The sequence below is a fragment of the Trachurus trachurus genome, assembly GCF_905171665.1.
Source record: "Trachurus trachurus genome assembly, chromosome: 23".
In the NCBI taxonomy this organism is placed as follows: Eukaryota; Metazoa; Chordata; class Actinopteri; order Carangiformes; family Carangidae; genus Trachurus; species Trachurus trachurus.
In genome coordinates this window covers 21907385-21933919 of record NC_139912.1, presented here as the reverse complement: position 1 = coordinate 21933919, position 26535 = coordinate 21907385, and the positions used below count along the sequence as shown (strand labels likewise).

The following is a 26535-nucleotide window of genomic DNA, read 5'->3' as shown; positions in this document are numbered from 1 at the left end:
TAACTTACCAACGAACCAACCCAACTAACCTCATAAATAAATAACATTATGAAACTGTAAAACTTCTGCTTCTACACGATAGGTTAGCAGCTTATTGCATTCTATTTTAAGACAAAATCACGATATTTTAGTTTGTTCAAAACGTGTGTGCACTTGTGTTTTGCTTTTATTTTGAAGGCTCGACGGCACTCTCTCATGCGCGTCACCAGGTTATTTCCAGGGTAATTCTGCCCCCTACAGGATATATATAGGCCTACTGATAGATCATCTTCGATTTGCACGAAAATAAATGTAGATTGGTTAAATTTGTTGGATTTTTAGCTCAGCGTGTAGGACCTCTACCTTATTAATGCCATTTAACAACTTCTTGCATTTGAAGAGAAGTCAGATGTTGCAACTAAATTGCATCCAAATGCTTTTTATTTTTATTTTACTTTGTCACATTATTGTGACTTTTTGAACAGTTTTTCTAACAAAATACTGAATCTGTTTATGCACAGGAGGACTGCCCCATGCTTGGCTGTTGCCATTGATCTTTCCAGGAGAAACTGGACATTTGATGTTTTACACCTACAGAAGCTGAAACGGACTGTGAAAAAGATGCAGGTTGACATTGAGAATGGAAGAAGAAGAAGTGATAAACAACTGACACAATGCTATCAATAACTACAGTGTCCCAGGCAGGGCCGTTGCTAGGAATTCTGGACCCCCTGAAAGAATACTAAAGTGGCCCCCTGACTTTTCCACTTTTTTTCTTACTATGTAGGCTATTATTATTTTTTATTTAGCCTACTTTGTTTTGATGCTAATACAGCATTACTATGAGTATTAGTCAGGGTCTAAGCAGAATAATTCAGTCATAGGCCTACTGGGTTTTTTGTGGGCCCTACTGCGCTGGGCCCCTAGAATTATCATCACCTTTCTCCCATATACAACGGCCCTGGTCCCAGGAATAATGAAGACCCATAAATACCTTTTTCCCTCACCTTTATAATCATCCACAAGATAAAACTCCGTTCATGCAGTTTTTTGTGCACCGATTAAATTTAACACCGATTTAAAATTTAAAAAAATAAAAGTATTGCGCAATAATTTTAAAAAATTGCATTAGGCTACTTTTTATTTCACCTTCATTTCTATGAGTCCAGAATCCAGCAGTTTGGGCTTTAATCATTTCACATCTAGCCTATTATTTATCAATTAAAAATGTAACATGTAAAACTAATATAGACTACATGACACCTGAAAAGAAAACAGTGCGTAAAACGGGAGGAGAAACTTGTGCGTGGTGACTGAGTGCGATGATCTCCAGAGGGCGCATCCGCCTCCTGATATTCTGCAGCTATTAGATTACGCGAGACGGAGCTGTGGTGTGGTCCACCCTCTGAGGATCCAAACAGTGCGAGCTGCCTGCCTGCCTGCCTGCAGCAGGATCAGGATGACAGAGAGCGCCGGGGAGTGTGCCTTGCTTCACGGCTGCGGGCAGAGATGGCGTCCTGATGCCGGTGAATAAGCAGAAAAACAGAGCAGAGGGAGGGGAAGAGGATGCGGGCAGCGGATGAGGAGGAGAAGCTGCATCATTCAGAGCATCACATGGCAGGAGAGGACTTTCTCTGGCGATGATGATGACAGCGCTTTGTGGATATTCGCGGATCTTTATTGTTCCTTTATTTTTTGCTACATGAGATTTGAAGCAGCGGTGTGATTCCTCAGAGGGGAGGAGGAGGAGGAGGAGGTGGTGGTGGGGGCTTGTTGTCTGCCTCGGTTGTTTCTCCCTCCGGCGGCGGGGCTGTCCGCCTCAGAGGAGGGCAGAGGGAGGGACGGAGTGGGGCGATGGCTGCCGGTGGAGCAGGATGCGGGGACACGGCGGAGCAGTACCGGGTCGAGGTGGAGCGACTGACCCGGGAGCTGGCGGAGGCCAACCGCGAGAAGATCCGGGCGGCGGAGTGCGGGCTGGTGGTCCTGGAGGAGAACCAGAGCCTCAAGCAGCAGTACTCCGACCTGGAGGCCGAGCAGGAGGCGCTGAGGCAGGAGCTGGAGCAGCTGCAGGAGGTGGGCTCAGCAGGGGTATGGCTCGTTACTCGAAAAAGTAAAAAATAATGACTCATAAGAAGTAATAAGGCCTTTAACGTCATCACCGCTGGCTTTGATGGGTCATTCGTTAATACGATTATTATTATCACACACATATGAACTTATGACAGTGTGTTAGTGCACATGCAGCTGGATTCATGTTGTTTGCCATATGGTTCTGTGCGCAATTCTAACCACTGGCTACCTGTGCTAAGCCTACATACACCTGCTGGACAGCTAACAGAGAGGCCCAGCTCAGAACAGTGGGACAATATCTTATAGTGTCCTATCATTCTATTGAGCTTATTCTACCTCAATTCAAAGTCAATTCACACCAGGATAACATCACGTCATGTTTAACATTGTTTTCCCCGTGGTCTGATGTGATTGTTCTTGGGGCTGTCATATTTATAAAGATTGGTAACAGGTAGCCTAGTAATAGTGATATAACATCTCAGTGAAAATGAGTGAGAGAGCTTATAGCCCAAAATGCCAGTCATCATTGTGACTAATATGAGATTACATTACAACTTGAACTTTATTCATACTGTAGGGGAGACTGGGGACAGTTCACAGTTGCAACAAGGGACGGTTGCAACAAGCCTTATTTCTCCAATCAGAAACATGCTAGAGTGATGACACTCACACTGCACATTCACAGACCCTCTACCCACCAATAGAAAAGACATATTCAGCATCTGCTCCTGCTTGTACTGAGACAAAGTTGTAGTAGCTTTTTTCATGAGCTGTATTTTTGCCATACTGTTCTGATCTTTTGTATGAATGAATCCAAACCTACCTAGTTTGAATCAGTGTTTTGTTGACTATCAAATGACATGGTTAGCATGTGTCAGTGTCATTGTGTCTAGCTAGTACGTGATGTTTTGTCATGGCTGATAGGGTGGGGACGGTTGCAACAACTGCCATTTGAATATGGAGGCACTATGCAAATGCAAATGTATAAAATGAAACATTTAGCTTAAAATGGGCACAATATATCTATTTTATTCCTCATGATGAACAGAACAGCCAGTTATATTAAACCATCAGAGACTAAGATTTCAAAAATAATTCCCCAGATAACTTCCTCTAATGAAATATGCATTTTGTATCTATAGCCTAGTTAGCCTATATCTTATTCTATGGGACATAAGTAGCCACATATATTTTCAACTGTCCCCACGTTTGGGGTCAGTTGCAACGTCTGGATTCTTCCATTCAAATTAATATTGTGATTGATGTGTCACATGTAACCATCTTTAAATGGTATGACTAATTAGCTGACAAATGTATGTTTAATCTGTAAAAGTTTGGTGAGCCTAGTCCAAATAGTCTCTGAGTAACTGAGAAAAATGTAAAAAGTGTTGCAACTGTCCCCAGTCTCCCCTACATACCATGAAGCACTCAAACAGGAACTGCATGAACTAACTGCTACACAATAAACCTGGGCCCAGGTGGTCAGAACACTGAACTGGTTGGTTTTGGAGGAACGTAGCCTACTCTGGGAATCAGTACCAGCCTGTAGCTTGTTTTTATATTTATGTGTTAAACTGGATGCAGCTGGCTACATTTTCTCTGGTAACTTTAATCTCCATACAACACTTGCGTCACCTTAAAAGTTACTGGTTGACACGTTAGCCAACACTGCCAACACTCGCCTTTGTGCACACCCATCCGGCAGACACGGAGCAACACTGCCACCAATTTTAAGACTTAAGTTGCTCTACTTTGTCTGTCTGTTGTTCATCTGTTGTTGTCGTCTGCTGCCGGCGGTCACGTTCAGGTCTTGTGGGTTTGTTAAGTCCTTTTCCCTGTAAACATGCAGCTATACCTGCTGCTACAAGCCAGGCTGATGAGAGTGGGTTTGTGAGGCCGAAAGAACAGGGGCGTTGCTAGGAATACTGGGCCCCCTTAAAGAATACTAAAGTGGGCCCCTACCCCCTGACTTTTCCACTTTTTTTTTCTTAGACTACGTATATATTATCATTTTTTATTTAGCCTACTTTGTTTTGATGCCAATGCAGCATTACTATGAGTATTAGTCAGGGTCTTATGCAGAATAAATCAGTCATACAAAGATTAGACTACTGGGTTTTTTGTGGGCCCCTAGAATTATCACCACCTTTCTCCCCTATACAACGGCCCTGCAAAAGAACCAAAAGAACCAGCTGAAAGAAGCTCAATAGCTCTGTAAAGGGCACATCTTCACGTCTTATTTTACATTATAAATAATCATTTGATCCATTGTTTACAGTGGTGGACAGTAACGGAGTAAATTTACTTGAGTACTGTACTTAAGTACATATCCAGAGGATTTGTACTTTACTTGAGTATTAGATTTCTTTGGTACTTATATCCAAGACAAATATCTTTACTTTTACTTTTAATTTCTAGAAGGCTGAAAAGTACTTTTTTTTCTTTTTTTTTCTAAAATACTATTGGACACAAGCTGTGTTTGTCAAAGAAGGAAACCCTAACCCCTAAAAGCAGCACATCAGTGCAGCTGAATTAATTCTCGGAAACAAGAGTTAAAAGCTCCTTAAATTCATATAGAAAAAAATATAATTCATTGATGTGGAAAATAAGAAATTTACTCTTACTCTTACTTTTACTTAAAGTAAATTTAAAAGCATGTACTTTTGGATACTTAAATACCTTTAAAATTTTGACCAGTAGTATTTGTAGTCTTACTCAAGTACTGGGGTCGAGTACTCTGTCCATCTCTGATTGTTTATATCAAAATATAGACAAGTGCAGCATTAAGTATGAGCCATTTCACCAGAGGACAATGAAATCTCAACACATACTGTTAGTGTGTATGTTGCTGATGTTGCTACAGTCATGTGAACCATTAGTGTAGTTTCCAATCAGCTCTTTATTATGTCTGTGGAGTGTTTAGTTTATGACTCAGACCAGTATTTCCCAGAGCACTTAGAGCACAGTAGAGACTCTTGAGTCTTCTTAGTAAAGGCAATGTTGAATCTGCAGGACTGCGTTCACGACCGAACCCACACCATGGGATCGTTCACATACAGTCTAAATATAGAGCACAATATCTGATGATGTTGTTCGTGTAAAAAAAAAAAAAAAAAAGCTGCATGGTTTTCTGTTCCACCTCTGGTCTCAGGGGGTGATTTACCTCCTCCGACTCTGAAAATCAATTTCAGCTAACGAGACGGTCGATGCCTGATTTATAATCAGCTCATTTTTTTCCTGATCAATATTCAACAGAAAAGCAGCATTTGTTTTTTTGTTTTTTTCATGTCGGGTCATGTATGTCAACACTAATTCAGTAGTTTGTAAGCTGTAATACAGACTGGAGTGTGTTCAGAAGCTGACTGTGCAGTTACATCCTGAAGGTCAGTGTGTGTGTGTGTGTGTGTGTGGCCAAGAGGTAGCAGGCAGCAGTTTATATACATGATGTGTCAACAGTTCATTTTAAACTATGGATGTGCTGTTGACAGCAGCAGGGTGGGAGTAAATACCAACCAGAGTAGTGATGCTGGAACAAACAAACTCAACTGAAGCAGTTGTTATTTAGTTATTGACATGCTGGTTTATTACAACCTGGTAGTTTAGTAGCCATTATTCCCATCAGTGATAATAACATTGAACTCACCAAGTTAGATGTCATAATGAGTCAAGAAACACTATAGATTGGACATCAGGCAGTAGACAAATCAACAGGTTATAGAAGTTATTTGACAGACAAAACTAGATGATCTGTAAAATTATCAAACCCACTCCCTGCTTCAACTTTGTCCTGTGTTCCCTCTATGGTACGCAATACGCATTATGATGCCATTGGGGTAAAAAAATGTTTGGAGTGTTTTTTTTTTGTTTCAAAATAGACTAAATAAACATAATCTAAAGACATTTTTATAAATTGTTACTTTTTTGAAGTTTTTGGGATTGCCTGTAGGCATCATTGTACCACAAATACTACTGTACTAGAAATACCATACACTTTCACCTTCACTGGCCTCATCCTCATCTCACTCTCATCTTCCTCATCATCATCATAATAGCCTGAAGTTTGCTTTACAGCAACCACAATCAAATGTATTGTAAGGATTAAAACAAAATTATGATGAATGATTTATTTTTCAACATTATATTTACACCTAAACACACACTACCATAATCTCCTATGCAATGTTGATTCCATAATGGTCCAGTGTTGCCTCAAGGCAACATTGCAATTTTCTATAATGGTACGTTGTTCCCTTCAGGCAACAGGTACATTTTAACAAGTTTCCATTATTTAATAAGTAAATAAATTGCATGGAACTATTAAAAATTAAACTTTACTAATCTATTAGTGTAATTTTTTTTTTCCAGAAGAAAAAGGGCCAGGAAGTTATGTTTTCAGACCGTTTTAGTGGAGCAAAATGGCAAACCTGTTTCCTTTGAAAAGGTCTACAAAAAGGGTTTCAGTATGGCTTCCTGAAAGTCATTTGATAAATTAAAGCATTGTTATTTGTTCTCTATGGTCTTCTCTCTTTTTTTAAAGTATTATATCATTAAAAGGGATGCATTGTGGAGATGTGACATGCCAAAAATTGGTTTGTTGCCTGAGGGCAACATGGTACCATAGAGGGTTGTATTCTACTGTTACTGATGGATAATACCCCAGATACAGATGTGCTTTCTTTCCGTTTTACTGCCAAATTATCAGTTTAAGTAGTAGGAGGCTAATCTTGTTTATGGCTGCAAGTAATGGTTGTTATCTGTTGCTTGTCTCTGAATGGACTGATTAGAATTCTGATTATTTCAGAAAACTGGGGAAATAGATCTCCTTGAGCTCAAGGTGTGTTCTCTAAACCGTTTATTTACTCAAAAAAAAAGAAAGGAAAAGCAGCAAAGACCAAACAGGGTTTTCTCTCACCTGACTTTAAACTGATCGACATCACGTAATGAACCAGTTAATGAAAACCCAGGCGTCTAAACCAGTCAGGTGTTTTTCAAAAGCAGTCTCTTTAATCTTTAAGGCCGCCGGTGGTTTCATTTATTCATGCCAGGACAAAGTCAGTGTATTGATTTAAACCAACTGGGATGCACCATGCAGTTCTTCTAATGGACTTTAGAACCTCATTTGTACTGATGTTAATGGGAAAACAGTCAACTTCTCTTGAGAATTGTCGCATATTTCCCTGATATGTGTATTTGTTGCATTTAAAAAATATATAATTTGATTAGAAAGTATTCAAACCTGCCTGTTTTGGAACTGTGTGTCTACCTGATTGGTGTTTCATTCGGCCAGTAGCCTAATGCTGTTGTTGCTTCACAGTCTTCATCATGTAACTCCTGACTGAGGTGACCTTGGTTTAACACATGAGACATTACACAGCACAACAGCTTCTGACCCCTTTCACCTCGTCACTTTCTGTAAACTCTCTCCCCACAGGGCAGGCTGCATCCATCTGTAACACACCGTCTTCATTCCAGCCCCGTTAACTCAATACCTCTCATTTCAGCTCATTGGACCAATATTGATCTCCTCTGTCACAAGGCATGCTGTCGGGGGGGAAATGGTTTTGCTGATGTGAGAGGATAATACCTCACTAAATTAGCTTATTATTAGGTTTCTGAGAGGAAAATGCTACTGGGCTTCTTCTGCCTCAGGGACTTCTTGTGTGTGTGATGTAGAGAAATGTCACTGTTTTAAAGCAGATTCTACTGCATCTAGACTGACTAGATAGCATTACATGAAGAAAGGTGAGAAAAACTGAAAAATAAATTGTTTCCACACTGCCAACTTTGTTTTAACTGGTCACCTGGTGGTCATGCTCCTTTAAAGGGATAGTTTAACATTTTGGCAAATTGGCTGATAGCCATAATCCCTCAAGTTTTAGGAGTAGGTTTGTTACATTTAATTGTCGGTGCAAGGTATTTTTAGAATGGCGGAGCAGAGCTGCAAGCTGCTCAGCTATGGAGGCTAATTGAATTTCTTGGTTTCCCTCATCAAACTCATCAAACACACAATTCAACAACTCCAAAACGCTCTAGTGGACAAGTTGTGACCTGCACATTCACCACGCTATGAGATAATAATGGAACGTTACGAGACGGAGTTGTTTTTGAGGCAAATGCAGAAACGGTGTCGTGCCGAAAAGAGACTGCTTGCCGAAAAACTGCCCCCGATGAGAACGTGCATCAGCGGTTTTGCATGAATTTACCTCGAAACAACTCTGTCTCGTAACGTTCTGTTATTATCTCATAGCGTGGTGAATGTGCAGGTCACAATTTACAAGAGCGTTTTGGAGTTGTTGGATTGTGTATTTGATGAGTTTGATGAAGGAAACCAAGAAATCCCATTAGCCTCCATAGCGTAGCTCTGAGCAGCTCACAGCTCTGCTCCGCCGTTCTAAAAATAGCTTGCACCGACAATTAAAGATAACAAACCTACTCCTAAAACTATAGGGATTATGGCAATGGGCGAATTTGCCAAAATGTTGAATTATCCCTTTAAGATATTAGGATCATACCATTTGCCATTTAGCACTAGACACAAAGCTGAGGCTCAGGTTGTTTGTCGTAAACCAAACACTGGACAAGTCAGAAAATATGAGGTAGTGATAGTGCTAAATGACAGTTCAACTCATCTGTATCCAGCTGATGTCATGGCAGTGCAATTAATTGATCATTAATGATCAGTTTAAGTGTAGACTAGGCAACAATGCCATCACAAGGTGAAATGGACACCTGCATGAGGCACATGTCCTTTAACTATATAATACATGGAAGTTCAGACTGGAAGAAATAAGCCCCTCATGGACTTTTATACAGAAATAGATTTCACATGGGCTGCACAGTAGTTATATTAGGGTTGTGCTAGTTAACATAAAAAAAAAAACATGCTGTGCAGCTTCTGATCACGCTGCCATGTTCCGGTTTGAACTACACAGTTGTTTTTCAGAAGCAGCTGTTTCCTTTTTTGAAAATAAGATTAAGAGACCAAAAATAATTTTCTTTTTGAACAGTGTGGACACAAATCAGTTCTTCATGTTAGATCCTGACTCTGGGCCACAGCTGACTGTAAGGCCACCGAGTGCAAGTCGAAAGTTATATAAAGTGTTTATTTTATAAATGATTCACTCTAACATACTTTTTGAAGTGAAGTGCTTGGTTGACAGGAACATTATTATTTCATGGACACTCAAGACATTCACAAAATAATTTACTGTCTGCCATTCACTTTTTCCTCTCAATTAATATCTTCTCTCAATTGTCTTATAGAATATGAAACTCTTTCCATGTAGTTACACTGTTTTAAATTCTTCCATTCTCCGACAGAGTATAGTGACTGCAGTTGTTTTTTTTCTTCAAAACTTCTGTCATGTTGTCTTCACTGTCTCAGTCTGACAGCCATAGTTCCTGCAGTTCCCACATGGATTTTCCAATAGACCATTAATTTTTAAAGAGGAGCACATCAGCAGTGGTGTAGCTGGTGAAGCTCAATATCCTCTCATTCTCTGTGGGTTCATCTTTTCTAGGAACATGTCACGTTAGACACAGTCGGAGGATCCTCTGTCAATATTTTTTATAGTGCTGCTTATTTTGAATAGGATTGGAGAAGGATAGTTAGAAGAGCATGAAAAGGCAGAATGCTGACAATGAATAGGACGTAGTATAAGATCACATACAGCAAACTGCACACAATCTTTTAATAAGAGCTGTCTCCAGAGGTGGAAAGCGAGGCCAATGTTAACTCTCATTTGGCTTCTATTTGTATCACTTCTTTTAATGAAGATAGCACGCTAACCCAACTTTTTCATACTGAGCCACAGTAGCATCCAGTCCAGCCTGCACTTCTTAATACAGGGAGTTAACTTGTGCTGTGTGGCTCTTGCAAACTATGTCCTTTAAGAATCATAGAAAGCAGAAAAGCACCTACACACTTTAAAGTGATCTTAGTAAGAAAAAGAATAATGTTATAAGAAAGAAGGTGTTTGGATCTTTCTTACATTTGAATATAATGGACCAACGTGACAGTAATGCAGCTGTAAAGAAAGAAATATAGGGGATTTCAATGGGCACACTGCAGGAGGGATGTTTATTTACCTCCTCTTGGTTCAAAAAAGTAAAAAGAGCATTGTGTTAATTGATTTGTTCATTTAGATACACTACGTAATACTCCTTTAGCAAACATCTGGAAGAAGATTTATGTAAAAAAAAAAAAAAAAGAAAGAAAAAAAAAAAAACCTCATCCACTAACCCAACATGCATGCCTTAGAATGAATGCTAAAGTTAGCTGATTGTATTACAGTTAATAATATTGCGAGTTAGATTAGAAGTGAGCCTGTAGGTTTGTCCCAGTTTTGTTGCTGCCCTTTCAGTGTTGTAGTTTAATTTAGTCCATAATTTTCTTAATTCTTTCCTTTCCAAGAACTGTTAACATTTACCACAATTACTGGCAGAGGCAGAGCAGGACTGGTGCAAAATGATGCTTATTTGTGCTCCAGGTTAAGATGATGCCTAGTAGGGGCTACATGTTTATGCACAGTGAGGTCCATTCCTCCATCTTTCATGTTGTTTTGATTCAATTAAATGATTCCAATTGTTATAAACTTCATTAGAGAGGAAATATACACCAACAGGCCACCATCTCACTTTATTTGCAAAAGTTTAAAGGAGAGAGAGAGAAAGAAAGATATTATCTTGTAAAGTAGTCTGGAGGTCATAAGTTTTCACTCTGAGCCTTTGTACATTTAGTTGTTGTCATGTGCATTAGCTAATTGGTTGACATGGACTTGCAGGTTTAATGTAATAATCATTGCCTGCGCAGCAGGAGGAAACCTCACACAGATCCACCACTGGGCCGTAAAAAGCTAGCCACAGCTCGCTGCTAATTAGCTCAACAGGAGTCCATCACATTGATTTGCACAGTGAGCTGCATCTCCACTCTGTGCCGGCTGTAATCAGGCACAGGGCCAGCTCAAAGTGTGCTACACAAAGGACCCACGATGGTGATGCAGTGTCACATGGATTTGTTTTTGTTTTATATATATATTTTTTGATGGTTTTGCATGGGAACTGCAGGGAAGAGGAGGAGTGCTTCCAATACACTGAGCCTCATTTCATACAGAAAACAAACACATCACTAAAGGAGGCAGGGTTACATCCTGTCATTCCATCATCCCACCTTTCCATCATCCCACAACTCCGACATACCACCTTTTAGACATACCACTATTCCGACATGCCATCGTCCCACCATTCAGACAAGGTTTTCAATATAAGGAAATGTGTGTCGGATTATCGGAAAGGCAGGACGTTTAAAAAAAGAAAAAAATACCACCATTCCGACCATAGGAGGCAAGAATTGTCGGCATGATGGGACATTTGATAGAAAATTAGGTGTTGCCATTTAGACAATTAGAGGCCTTGTTGGACTGGTGGGATGTCGGAATGGCGGTTGCCCCCCAGGAGGCAGAATCACACAGTGACAGAGAGAAGTCATTGCTACCTGCTAAATAAACTAGCAGATCTGAGCAGCATGGAAACAACAGAGACACCAGCAGCTTGGAATGACACAATACATTTACTGCAGCAAAGCAATAAATGCCCTGTTAGCAAATGAATGGTCTCTATCTACTGAGAAACTACTTGGTAGTACCTTTCTTGTTATAGTCCTTTGTTAATTTCTGAGAGCTCATGGTCAAGCAGGTCACAGACAAGGGCAACGTGGTTCCACATCAAAATGTAACAGAGGGAGGGCACGTGTGAGTGTGTGTGATAGAAAATGCAGAGAGTGCATCGGTGCAGCTGCTGGGGCTAAAAACAGATCAGGACCGAGGGCCCCCCCAGGGGGGACGCTCTGCTACTATCTGTGATGTCACACGGCAGAGGTGAAACCTCCGTGTGTGGCTCGTTGTTACTGACACTGACTCTGAATCAGCTCTATATTCAGGATGTAGTGAGTTTATACTAGGGATGAAAAACCAGCGAACACAAGTCATTTGGAAAGTTATTATGAGTCTACAATGTGATTAAAATATAGTTGAGAATGTGTCAAACAGACTTGATTTAACTTGATAGCTGTAGTTGTGTTATATAAATTCTAGCGCATATTTTGTGCACCTCCTGAACTCTGTCTGGTCTCTACCTCTGCGCTTGCCGTACAGTTATGCAAGTGACACGGCCACACGCTCCGAAGCACTTAACAGCAGACGGGAGGTCTGAAAGATGCATGTCTGCGTCTGCATGTACACGCACACACAAACACACAGAGGAGAGAGGACGTGCTGAATTATTCATTCAAAGTATGAGGTCATGAGGATTTCATAAGAATTCATGTGCTCCATTTTTAAAATGTTCGCAGTATGTGAGTTGAGGTTTCTAAAGCTGGGTTGGACATTAAAGATGTTTATTGTAGTTTAACTGTTTATTTAATGTAAGAACCTTTATTCGCATACACCAGGCATGTCCAAACTATTCCACAAAGGGCCGTGTGGCTGCAGGTTTTTGTTCCAACCAAACAGCACACCAGACTGAACGGATCTCAGTCTTCAGACAGTTGATTGGTCAATGTGTGTTCTTGATTGGAATTGGAATAAACTGTAATTATCTGTTAATTAGTGATCCAGAGAGTCAAAACCACATCATACATAATGTATGACATTTATGATGTTCTGTGCTGAGGAGATGTGGTGGAGGACCAGCCACATCATTGTGCTGTGATGCCATGGAGATGACATGTCTGGGTCAAACCTGTACTACATGACTGTTGTTGTGAACATACTGTTTTGTTTTCCAAATGCACAGCAAGTGATGCGTTTGGTACCAGAAGTTTATTTTCATCTGTGGAGTTTCATCTCGAGCTGAGCCCACAAATCATCTAAATCTCTAGGAAAACATTGTCATAATACGGGAATACAAAAGAATTGTTCAAAAAGGAGTAAGATGAAGCGTCATGCTTATCCTCTACCTCTATTCTCTTCTATTCCAAGGTGAATTGAGTTCCCTATGATTCCCTTAGAAAACTATATGGTATACTGAGCCATTACCATCTTCTCTATATCCTGAAAACATATTATTTTTTAAACATTTTCTTAAACTGTATAATAGATCTGTTTCCTTTGATATCATCATCAACCCGTTCCACAAAGTCACGCCACAAAATGAAATGCACATTGTCTTCAAATTTGTACGGACAGAGCCTTTCTTTAAATAATATTTTCCTCTTAGGTTATACCCATCTTCTCTGTCAATGAATACGTTTTGAATGCTACCAGGAAGTAAATGATTATTAGCTTTTTACACTATTTGAGTTCTGAACGTAACCAAATCCATAAACTTAAAGGGATAGTTCAACATTTTGGCAAATTGGCCCATTGCCATAATCGCTATAGTCATAGCAGTAGGTTCATTACCTTTAATTGTAGGTGTAAGCTATTTTCAGTACGGCGGAGCGCAGCAGCAGGCTGCTCAGAGCTACGCTATGGAGGCTAATGGAATTTCTTGGTTTCCCTCATTAAACTCATCAAATTCAACATCCCAAAACTCCACAGCGCTTTTGTAGACAAGTTGTGACCTGCACAACCACCACGCTATGAGATAATGACGGAACGATACGAAACGGAGCCGTTTTCGAGGTAAATACAGGGTAAATACGGAGACTGCTTGCTGAAAAACTGTCCCTGAACGCAACGCGCATCAGCGGTTTTGTATGAATTTACCTCGAAAACGGCTCCGTTTCGTATCGTTCCGTCATTATCTCATAGCGTGGTGGTTGTGCAGCTCACAACTTGTCTACAAAAGCGCTGTGGAGTTTTGGGATTTTGTATTTGATGAGTTTGATGAGGGAAACCAAGAAATTCCCTTAGCCTCCATAGCGTAGCTCTGAGCAGCCTGCTGCTGCGCTCCGCTGTACTAAAAATAGCTTACACCTACAATTAAAGGTAACGAACCTACTGCTATGACTATAGCAATTATGGCAATGGGCCAATTTGCCAAAATGTTGAACTATCCCTTTAAAGGGATAGTTCACTCAAAATTGAAATTGGTGTACTGTTCTCTCTATGTGTTATGCTCCTGCGTGAACACAGATTAAACAGCCAGCCAAACTCCTTATTCAAGAGCCAGGAAGTGAGCGGCTTGCTCCTTTAATATCTTCTTACACAAAGTCAGCATTTCTGACTGCACTGAATTCGGTGTAAAACTAGAAAAGAAAGATACAAAAAAGTGTCTTAATAAACAGTCATGTAAATATCAGTATCAACGTGTTGACTGCTTCATATTAACTCAACAGGTATTAGCACAGCAGGCTAGAAAACAAAGCAACTTAGCAGGTAAGTATACACTACTGTCACACAAGCTACGACATTAAACCGTTACTTTTATACACAAAATACCCTTGAAATATATCAACACATCTTATCAAACCTGTAAACTATGTGTAACACTTACAACCATTGCTTTCTGAGAGATAACTGCATTGATGCGGCCGTGAGACGATGTACACACACTCGTTTTCCCTCTCGTTTACGTTTTTACTTCCTACATCCGGTTCGGGAGATTTTCAAAATAAAAGCGCCGGAAATACATATAAACGTAGAAAACGGTAAATTAACATGTCAATGTCATTTTGAGTGTCTTTTAAACATATTAAACATATTCAGGGCAGAACACTCCCCGTCTGGCATTTACTGATGCCACTTAAGACTTAATTGTCCTGATTTGACCTCTGGCTTTCCTTTGCCAGGAGTAAGACCACTTCAGTGACAGGCCTTAAGAATGTCTTTACTTTGTCATGTGATGTTGTCCTGACCTCAACTTTGCGGACTTTCCCGTCACCGCTTGGACTGGTAGATGTGACCAGACCCATAGGCCACTCGTTGCGGGAGGAATCAGTCTGTTTAAGTAGCACAATGTCTCCGACCTCCAGGTTGCGACATGCTGTGTGCCACTTACGCCTTGGCTGAAGGGTGTGGAGGTATTCAGTTCTCCATCGACTCCAAAACTCATTGGCAAGTGCCTGCACCTGTCTCCATTGACACTTGAAAAGATCCTTTTCCCCAAAACTGCCATGAGGAGGAGACACACCTGGTTTTTGGGTCAAGAGCATAGCAGGGGTCAGCAGCATTGGAGAGGAGGGATCAGAGGAGACCGGGACTAAAGGTCTGGCGTTGATTATAGCACACACCTCTGCCATTAAAGTACAGAGCACATCATGAGTCAGGTGAGCATGTTTGGTTCGCAGCAACATGGCATCGAGTATCCTCCGGGTCACGCCAATCATGCGCTCCCACACCCCTCCCATGTGGGATGCGTGCGGGGGGTTGAATTCCCATGTGCAACCATTCTCATGTAAGTACTTCAAAGTGCTGGTTTGCTTCGGATCATCCGGTCTCATGCCCAGTTCAGAACTGGCTCCGATAAAGTTTGTGCCCCGATCTGATCTCAGCTGCTTCGCTGGCCCTCTTAAAGCGAAAAACCTTCGGAGGGCGTTGATGCAGCTGGCTGTATCCATGGACTCTATGACTTCTACATGCACAGCTCGGGTACTCATGCATGTAAAAAGTATGGCCCAGCGCTTACTCTGAGCTGCGCCACCTCTGGTGCGTCGGGTGAGAACCTCCCAGGGGCCGAAAACGTCCAATCCTACATAGGTGAATGGCGCAGATGAGCTCAGGCGCTCTGGAGGGAGGTCGGCCATCTTTTGGACCTCAAGTCTTCCCCTCAGCTTGCGGCAGGTTACACAACGATGAAGGACTGAACTTATCAGCCTCTTGCCAGCAACAATCCACAGGCCTGCAGCCCTGATTGCACCCTCGGTGAATTGTCGCCCTTGGTGTTCAACTTTCATGTGATAATGATTCACCAGTAGTGTTGTGACATGACTTTGTTTCGGGAGAATGATTGGATTTCTCACCTCAGGACTGATCGATGCATGTCTCAGACGTCCTCCGATCCGTAAGAGGCCATCATTCATGGACGGATCGAGGTTCAGGATTGTACTTGTTCTTGAAATTTCTCTGTCTTCTTGCAGTGCAGTGTACTCTTCTGGATAAGCATCTCTTTGAACAGACGTGAGTATGAACCGCTTGGCTGCTGTCAGCTCTTCTGGAGTACGAAGTCTGCTGCATCGATGCCATCCTTTACATGTAGCTGGTGAGTCAGATCTGAATGAACGAGTTTGATGGATCAAGAAGGAAACTGCTCTCAGCAAAGACCCCCAAGTGGAGAAGCGTTGGAAGCGTCCTGAGGTAAGTTCACATTCACTGATGCAGGTAGCAAGGGTGGTCACTTGGGGTCTCACATCTGCATCTGTTTCAGGATCCACCAACTTAAAGGTCTCCTGTGTTTCAGCCAGAAACGGTTTGTGAAGGAACTCTGGCCCTGTAAACCACATGCTGTTGGTAAGTTGAGACGCTGGAACAGATCTGGTGGCCAGGTCGGCTGGATTTTGACCTGTAGGCACATAATGCCACTGTTGAGGGGAAGTTGTCTTGCGTATACGGTGAACACGGTTGTGTACATACACAAAGAATCGCTTTGATTCATTGTATATATAACCAAGGACAACTTTACTGTCACAATAGAACCTCACTGCATCTGGTTTGTGGTCAAGCTCGTCGAGGATCAGTTCAGCCATCTCGACGGCCAGCACAGCTCCACACAGTTCGAGGCGAGGAATGGTGGGCTCGGGTTGAGGAGCCAGCTTAGCTTTCCCGAGCACAAAGCCAACTCGACACTGTCCATCTGTCATGACAACTCTGAGGTAAGCTACTGCCCCTATTGCCCAGTTTGAAGCATCAGAAAAAAGACATAAATCTGTGTATGTGGCACTGGAGAGAGACTGTTGTATGTAGGAGCGGGGAAGATGTAGTGCACTCAGGTCCTTTAATGATTCTTTCCATGTTTCCCATTTGTTTAACTTGTCTGCAGGAAGTTCAGTGTCCCACTCGTGAATGTCGGCAGAAAGTTCTCTGAGCAAGGCTCGCCCTTTAATGGTCACTGGCGCAACCAAGCCCAATGGGTCGAAGAGGCTATTGACGGTGGATAGCACTCCACGGCGAGTGAATGGCTTGTCGTTGACTGCCACTTTAAATGTGAAAGTGTCAGAGTCTATGTTCCAGCACAAACCGAGACTTCTTTGCACTGGAAGCTCTTCTTTGTCGAGGCCTAGGTCTCTCAGGCCTGCAGCCAGGTCGTCAGGTGTGAAGGCTTGCATCACTGTGACACTGTTTGAGGCGATTTTATGCAGTTTCAGATTTGATTCTGCCAGCGAAGCTTGAGTGCGCTTGAGCAGATCGATAGCTTCAGTCTCAGATGGGAGGGAGATGAGCCCATCATCCACATAAAAGTGTCGCTCAACGAAGTGGCGAGAGTCAGAGCCGTACTTTTGTTCGCCTTCTTGGGCAGCTCTCCGGAGGCCGTATATCGCGACTGCCGGCGAAGGGCTGTTCCCGAACACATGTACTCGCATCCTGAACTCCATCACTTCCTTAGTCAGATCGTTATCCTTGTGCCAGAGGAATCTTAAGTAGTCTCTGTGGTCTTCTCTCACCAAGAATCCATAGAACATTTGTTGGATGTCAGCAGTCAGTGCGACCGGTTCTTTTCTGAATCTGAGCAGCACTCCCAGGAGCGAGTTATTTAAGTCAGGGCCTGAAAGCAGGACGTTGTTAAGAGAGATGCCATTTTCTTGTGCGCTCGAATCAAATACAACTCGTATCTGACCCGGCTTTTGGGGATGGTACACTCCGAAAATGGGTAAGTACCAGCACTCTGCACTCTCAGGAAGAACGGGAGCTTCTTCAGCATGTCCGTTTACAAAAAGCCTCTTCATAAAGGCTACAAACTGTTCTTTCATTTCGGGATTTTTACTCAGAGTACGCCGCAAGGAGTGGAGACGGGAGAGGGCTTGAGCACGGTTATTAGGGAGGCGTGGCCTGGGGGACCGGAAAGGTAGAGGAGCAGTCCAGCTGTTCTTTTCATCTCTGTGAAACTCCTTTTCCATGACCTTCAAAAATGTTTCATCCTCGAAAGACAAGGCAGGTTTGTCATCATTCTCTGTTCTCACGAACACACTGCATCCAAGCTTGTCTTGAGCTGCCACACCGTTGCCAGAACAGCTGGAGAGGTGAGTAGAGGTGCCGTGTCTGTGCTCCCCGCCGTAGCTCACTTTTTCTTTGACGCTGATGTGTTTCTGACAAGGCGTCAGATAGGATGGACGTCCATTCTGCAGGACGTTGGTCTTGAAGACAGCTACAGTGGGTTTGTGAGCACTATCAATACAAACTTCCCCCACTATAACCCACCCTAAATCCAAACGCTGGGCAAAGGGTGCATCGTGGGGCCCACTGATTTGTTGCCTCACCTTGTGGACACGTATGAGGTCTCTCCCCAGTAAGATCAGGATCTGCGCCTCAGGATCAGGCTCTGGGATGTAAGGCGCCACAGGTCTCAGGTGAGCGTGGGAAAGAGCGACCTCTGGTGAGGGGATTTCTGATCGATTGCTCATGATCTCATTACATTCAATGAGTGGCGGTAAGTTTAAACATACTTCACCATTTATTGCTTGTACCTGGAAACCGACTGCCTTCCTTCCAGTCATTTCCACAGTGCCGGCGCATGTTCTCATCAGGTAGGGTGAAGCGTTGCCTTGGATACCAAACAGCTGGAAAAACTCAGCTCTAGCCAGCGAGCGATTGCTTTGGTCGTCAAGGATGGCGTACATCTTGACTGAGCGTTCCTTTTGTCCTTGTGGGAAAACTTGAACCAAGCATATCTTTGCACAAGATCGTGCTGGGAGACCTTCTCCGCAGACTTCAGTGCACCGTGACGTAACCTCTGAAGGCGCGTTCCTTTGCTGCTCTGTGTCCGGCTCAGTCACAGATGACGCTGCTGGTGAGAGGTGTATGTCTGGATGCATGGCTGTGCAGTGTCGATCACTCTCACACTCGTAGCAGTTCAGCTCCACAGAACAGTCTTTGGCCATGTGAGTTGCAGAGCAGCACCTAAAACATCGTCTGTGCTCTCTTAGCAGTCTTTTGCGTTCTGTCAGCGGCTTCATTTTAAAGGCTCTGCACTTTTCCAGAGGATGAGCTTTGTTGTGAAGTGGGCAGTTTTTAGCTGGATCACCACTGTTTCTCTTCTCCATCTCTGCTCTATACATTGAGTTTGGACCTGTTGCTGCTGACAAGTCTGTCTTGTGGACGGCTATAGTTGTTCTCACACCATCATGCTTTGCTATGGGCCTCTCATTACGGAAATGAGTGCGGCTGTTGTTCATCACGACAAAGCTGGGGTCATTTCTAGCTTTTGCCTCACCGTTGACAAAGTCAGCAAAGAAGGAGAACGGGGGATAACTTACAGCATAATGTTCTTTATATCTTGACCCAGTAGACAGCCATTTTTCTTGCAGGTTTATTGGCAGCTTTTCGACGATGGGGTTAATGCCCCGAGGTGTGTCAAGGTAGCTGAGTCCAGGTAAGTACCCATCGTCTTTGGCTGAGAGCAGCTCCATGAGCAGGTCACTAAGTTCTCTTAGTTTAATGTTCTCCCTTGAAGTGAGACGAGGAAAATTGTCCAACCGCTTGAATAGAGCGCTCTCTATCACTTCAGGGGTGGCGTAGCACTCTCTGAGCCTTGTCCAAGACATCTGAAGTGCGGCTTCAGGGTTAGTGACATGTACTGCTCGAATTCTTTTAATGTGTTCAGATGATTCCTTTCCTAGCCATTTTACCAGGAGATCTAACTCTTCACCAGCTGTTAGGTCTAAGTCTTGAGTGGCGTTATAGAAGGAGGACTGCCACGCTCTGAAGCTCTCAGGCTGGTCATCAAACTTAGTAAGACCTGTAGTTACTAACTCCCTGCGTGCCAGATATTTAGCAAAGTCTATCATGTTAGCAGCTGGAGCTATAGCAGAAGTCTTTATGTGCGTTGGTGTTGTGGGTGAACCATCATGACGGTGGATGGGGCTTAACTCAGGGGCCTCCTGCGTTGTCAGTGGCTGTGTCTTTTTTATATGGGGAGGGAACAGTGTGTCTGGGGCAGGTGTGTTAGGACTGAAGCTGGTCTGAGCTTGATGGTCCAGATATGCCTCTGTTCGCTGTTTAATTACCTGTGGTGAGACGTCACTCCTGAGGACACTGTCTATATCCTCATATTCTGATCGTGCTGCAGCTTCTAAAATCTCAGCCTCTGCGTTAGCAGCAGCAGCTGCTTTTTCAAGTCCTAGTGCTTCTAGATCCGCTTCTATTGTAGCTTTTTCCAAATCCAATTTGGCTCTTTGCTTTTTCAATTCCAGCTCTTTTTGTCCATATGCGACTCTGGTGCGTGCAGCTTCAGCTGCGGCTCTGGCCTTAGCAGCAGCGCTAGCCACTGAATGCTTGGAGGAAGATGTGCGCTTTGAGCTGGCCTCTGACGCTGCCTTTTCATCCTTCTGCGTTGTCTGGGCTTCCATAACTGCAGCAGGCGAATCCCTCTGATGATATGGTTTTTTACTGTACTGTTCTCTCTATGTGTTATGCTCCTGCGTGAACACAGATTAAACAGCCAGCCAAACTCCTTATTCAAGAGCCAGGAAGTGAGCGGCTTGCTCCTTTAATATCTTCTTACACAAAGTCAGCATTTCTGACTGCACTGAATTCGGTGTAAAACTAGAAAAGAAAGATACAAAAAAGTGTCTTAATAAACAGTCATGTAAATATCAGTATCAACGTGTTGACTGCTTCATATTAACTCAACAGGTATTAGCACAGCAGGCTAGAAAACAAAGCAACTTAGCAGGTAAGTATACACTACTGTCACACAAGCTACGACATTAAACCGTTACTTTTATACACAAAATACCCTTGAAATATATCAACACATCTTATCAAACCTGTAAACTATGTGTAACACTTACAACCATTGCTTTCTGAGAGATAACTGCATTGATGCGGCCGTGAGACGATGTACACACACTCGTTTTCCCTCTCGTTTACGTTTTTACTTCCTACATCCGGTTCGGGAGATTTTCAAAATAAAAGCGCCGGAAATACATATAAACGTAGAAAACGGTAAATTAACATGTCAATGTCATTTTGAGTGTCTTTTAAACATATTAAACATATTCAGGGCAGAACAATTGGAGTTCTGGATCTGTTTGCTCCAACAGTTGGACATTAAACCCTTGTAACGCCGCATTATGTAATAATGACGCATTATGTAATAATGTAATAAATCTTCACGTCATTATGTAATAACGCCGCATTTTGTAATAATCTGCCGCATTTTGTAATAAAAATCTTGAACGCAATATGTAATAAACTTTGCCGCATTTTGTAATAAGTTGTTACATTTTGCATCACTTATTACATATTGCGGGTGTTACACTTTTTTATGAAAAAAATGTAATAATTTGGTGCATTATGTAATAAACCACCAAAATGGATGTCTTAATTAGAAAAAAAAGACATTAGGACCATCAGAATAACACTGACTTTAAGCATACCAGCATGCATGAATCATAAATATGAATTAATTTCTAAAACCAGTAGGACGGTCAAATCTAACTATCTATCTATCTATCTATCCCACCGCTCAGCTCTGGGTGCTCCCTGAGGGGCACGCCACCAGATGCGCTTTTCTCCGTGCCGCTCGGCAGGCGCCTCGGCCCCTCAGATGTGTGTGTGTGTGGGTATGTGTATCATGTGTAGCCCGTATGTGTGTGTCGCCTGTGTGAATGTGTGTGTTAAATCTCGCTCGCGCTCTGTTAAGATGAATAAACAAATCGCTGCAGAGCACGAGCCTGGCACAGCCTGGATCAGCTGGGCAAATTTTGATAAAATGTTAAATCTGGTGAAAATCAGAGGCAAAATCACTTCCAGCATCATCAGCCCGATGAAATCCCACAGCTCGACCCCCCCCAGCTCGCCCCAGCTGCGGCTCCGGGGGCGGCGATCCCAGCCGCCCCTGCCGCTGCTGGAGCAGAGCTGGACCCGGCCTGGAGCTCCAGTCGGACCGTGGTCCATGTCATCCCTCCACAGACGAACATGACCCGGGCGTATTATTGTCGGTGGACAAGGGGGGAGGGAGAGACGCGGAGCGGTTACCATCCGCGTGGGACCCGCTGTCGGAGGAGACCGCTCTGGTTACATGCTGCTATTCAGACATGCCGCTATTTCGACATTGACTTCTAATTGTCGGAATAGCGGCATTAACATTATTTTTTAAGCGTCCCACTATTCCGACATTTTTTTTTTCATTGTCGGAGTAGCGGCACTTTACTATTTTTCAAACATTCCGCTTTTCCGACATTGATTGATTACGTTATAGTCAGACGTGTCCTTCTGATTTATTTTTATTTTTTCATCTGAGACACTGTTTCTCATACACAAATACATTGGCCTATTAGAGAAGAAAAAACAAACCCTCCAAGTTTAAAAACACACCGGCGGCAGCGCACACTGATCTGCAGCTACTGAGACTGTTATTATTCAGTCACCTGAGTTTATCCTGCTGCTTTACATTGTTTTAACATAGGTAAAAGAAGAAAAAAAAGATTGTCTGGAATAAAGGGGCAGATTACATAAGAGTATTCTTTTTTCTGCTCCCTTTTGTTGAGATTTGGGAGGTTTTTGCCTGATTTATTGCCCGATGCCATGTATCTCGCTTTCTTTCCCCCTCCCTCCGCCCGTTGTCTTCGTTGTCACTTTGTTGTCGCTCCACAGAGCGCACATGGCTAATTAATATGCACGTGCTGACCATATATGGTTGTGTAGGCATTCCGGGGACGGAGGTGTGTTCACGTGCGCAACTGCGCACCATTCTTGGATCCAGTTATCAAAGTTGAGGTGCAGAGTTGTGCACGCACAGTTTGATAGATCTGAAAAAGGTGTAAATATGTTGGGTGTCTTTTCGCCGTAGGCCTAAGCAAAACATTTAGTAGCAGCAGTTTTACACTGCTAACTTACAGTTTTGATAAATGAGGCCCCAAGCCATAAGCCCAGAGCCCAGACGCTCACAGCTGCAGCTCCGCGGCTCATCCGCGGCGCTGTCCGTGGTGCTGAAGGTGACAGGTTAACTTGACAAACAAACTGCAGCATAGTTCTGTTTGTTTATCATATGTGTCAGTTTTGTTTGCGACTTGATAGTTTAGTTGTTGAGATTAAGAACATCACTCCCTCATCAAACCGGTGATAGACATGCTGAAAAGAAAAGAGAGAGAGAGACGCGCCTGGGTATCGCAGATGTAAAAAAAAAAAAAAAAAAAAAGACGTGTCGGAATAGCGGTATCAAAAAGTGTCGGACTACCGGCATGTCTAGATAGAGGGATGTCGTAATAGCGGGATGTCTAAATAGTGACATGTCGGAATAGCGGGATGTCTGAATAGCGGGCGGACCCCGACCGCTCTGCTCAGCGGGGAGGAGGAGCAGCGTGTATTATTGTTAATGTTTTTTTCTAATTAAGACATCCATTTTGGTGGTTTATTACATAATGCACCAAATTATTACATTTTTTTCATAAAAAAGTGTAACACCCGCAATATGTAATAGGCTAAGTGATGCAAAATGTAACAACTTATTACAAAATGCGGCGAAGTTTATTACATATTGCGTTCAAGATTTTTATTACAAAATGCGGCAGATTATTACAAAATGCGGCGTTATTACATAATGACGTGAAGATTTATTACATTATTACATAATGCGTCATTATTACATAATACGGCGTTACAACCCTCAAAGATCCTCAAACAAACATAAACCAGAAGAGGACAGAAATCAACTTTAAAGGGATAGTTCACTCAAAATTGAAATTTCACTCATTGTCTACTCACCCTCATGTCGACTAAGGGCTGGGAGAGTCCTCCGTTCCTTCTCGGAGTTACAGGGGGTCTCCGTGCAGCACTGCATGTCCATATAACGGTTGCAAATGGATACCACTTTTCTTCGTAACAAAAGGACACACCAAAAAACATCCAAATACCTCCATAGTGCTCGTCTGTAATGTCCGTCTTGTATTGAAGCCCCGAAATGCGAAATTGTTCTGAAAAAAATTCAATAAGTCTATGTTTTTTGGTCTGTCTTTTTGTTACAAAGACAGTTGGTATCCATTTGCAACCGTTATATGGACATGGACTGCTATGCCGAGACCCCCTCTAACTCAGAGAAGCCACGGAGGACTCTGAAACTTCTCCCAGCCCTTAGTCGACATGAGGGTGACTAGATAATGAGTGCAATTTGAATTTTGGGTGAACTATCCTTTTAAGTCAATTGGACTTCAGAAATAGTATGTTTGTGTGAATTCAAAGTGCTTTTTTGTACTATACATAATGGTTGCAATGTTGTTTTATAGGCATTCCCCCCATACCACCTCTATCTATGTAGTTAATGCTAGCAGTTAGCATCTCTTATGATTCCGTCCTCTCCTCAGCTCTCCTTCCCTCCCTGCTGCTGCCTTCATCTCCTGGTTGCGGATTAAAGAGGACACTGTTCTCCCACGCCTGCAGGGTTTATACGGATATTGATCCATGTGCCGTCGAGCTGTTCACTCAGATAACAGCTATGGAGCGAGAGATAGGACCTATAATTTTTTATTATTTCCTTCAGCGTCTCACCAAGAAATCAGATAACGCAGGCCTCGGTTTCATTATTTCCAGACAGAGGTACCACTGTGGAGTGTTTTCATGACACGACACCCAAATAATTGTCGGTAACAAACACACACAGAGGGTGGGGTTAGTTGTGCATGATCCTGAAATAAATAATTCTAAGTTAATTTAAATTAATTTCATTAAAGACGTCTGGTGCTCAGCAGATCAAGTGTACCATCATGCAGTCTAAAAACAGATGTGCACAAACAGCTCTGTCTACTATATTTGATGTGTACACATAGTCTAACACACTGCCATGAATCCTGAGGTACTGCCTCTTTCTAAATCACATCTATTCCTATAAATGCTTAATTACTGACCCGATTTAGAGTCATGTGAATGTTGGTTGCATGAGGTGCTGCTGATGTTACTATTTAAAAAGCTGAAAACTACATTTCAGTCCGACTTGGTCACCCTTTGAGGAAGGATAATGTTGTTTCCAAAGTATTTGTCACTGATATTAAAGGTACATTGTGTAGGAATTCCTCCCATCTAGTGTTGTGGTTGTATATCACAAGCAACTCAATCGTATTTTTCATGCTGCATTCACGTGAAATTGGGCAGATGGCAGACAGACGACAGCCGCTGCACGTAACGGCATAAACAAGCCTCTGTGTAAACAAGTGGTCCGTCAGCACGAGGCAAAACAATACACGTGACAATATGTTGTCATGGCGATGTCGTAATGTTTACCTGACCCACGTTTTACCGGCTTTCTCTGGACTTCTGTGACTAAAATGACATCTGGTTTGTTAGTGACGGCCGTCTGCCCGACTGCAGGTGAATGCAGCATCAGTGTAACGCTCCATTCCTCCTCACTGCGTTACCGCGGTGACTTTTCACAGACGCCACCTCGACCTGAGCCGACAGCTCCGGTGTCTCCGCTGAGTTTCCGTGGTTTCCTACGGTCACGGTGCCACTGAGCGTAAAAACATGGCGACACCACATGGCAGCCAGCACCGAGCTTACCCGCTCCATGGAGATATGAATGATATGAACGGCTAATTCAGAGCTGAAAGGAACACTTCACTCCGTTGATGGGGGGGATTAGCCTACTGATTAATGAAAAACAGACTTTTGAACCAAATAATCGATTTTCGTGAATAGATAACAGGAGAACTTACACCATGTCCCTTTAAGTAAAAGTTTAACCCCTGTAGTTAAAAGAAACAAACATGTAAAGACAAAAAATACACTTACAAAATCCTACTTGTTACTATTGTCTTTCATTGTGATGTTCTGAACCTGTCTCTACTGGAAGCCGGTGATGTGTGAACTGTGCGATGTCTCCAGAAGACACAAAGAGGTTGGCAAGGTCAGAGGATGCCTGCTGTCTGTCTGCTTTTGAATCAGACGCCCTGCATGGAAGGGAAGGCTCTAAATAATGATGTGTGTGTGTAAGTGGGTGGGTGTGTCGGGTGCGTGCATGTGTGTGTATGTGTGTGTGCATCTATTGCGGTATAATTGACAATAAATTGACCTTGATTCAGAATTCTGGCAGCAAGGCTCTGTTTACTCAGCCTCAGAGGATGGCTGGCTGGACACACAAACACACACACACACACACACACACACACACACACACACACACACACACACACACACACACACACACACACACACACACACACACACACACAGGCATCACCGCTTACAGTTAAATCAGCCTCCTGTAATATTTAGTGGTGCCCATCGAGCTGACCAGATGTCATGGTGGGAGGTCCTCGGTGAAATGTCACAACAAACTGCAGGTCAACACATCTGAGCTTCACTACACATACACATCTGTGTCAGACTTCAGACTTCAGGAATCAGATGGACTCCTTCTACAGACTGGCTGAATCCCCTCCTCTATTATTTAGGGCCTTAA

At 42.9% G+C, this 26535-nt stretch overlaps 1 protein-coding gene across 1 annotated transcript in view; it reads left to right on the top strand.

The window, feature by feature from the left end:
• Positions 1 to 1833: 1833 nt before the first annotated feature.
• LOC311006972 (protein bicaudal D homolog 1-like) overlaps positions 1834 to 26535 on the top strand; it is a gene marked incomplete at both ends in the record, with an annotated part of 55483 nt that continues 30781 nt past the window's right edge. The window contains one exon of the mRNA XM_084000046.1: positions 1834 to 2067. Within this exon, the coding sequence (XP_083856172.1) occupies positions 1834 to 2067 (234 nt within the window). The remainder of the gene's footprint in view (positions 2068 to 26535) is intronic.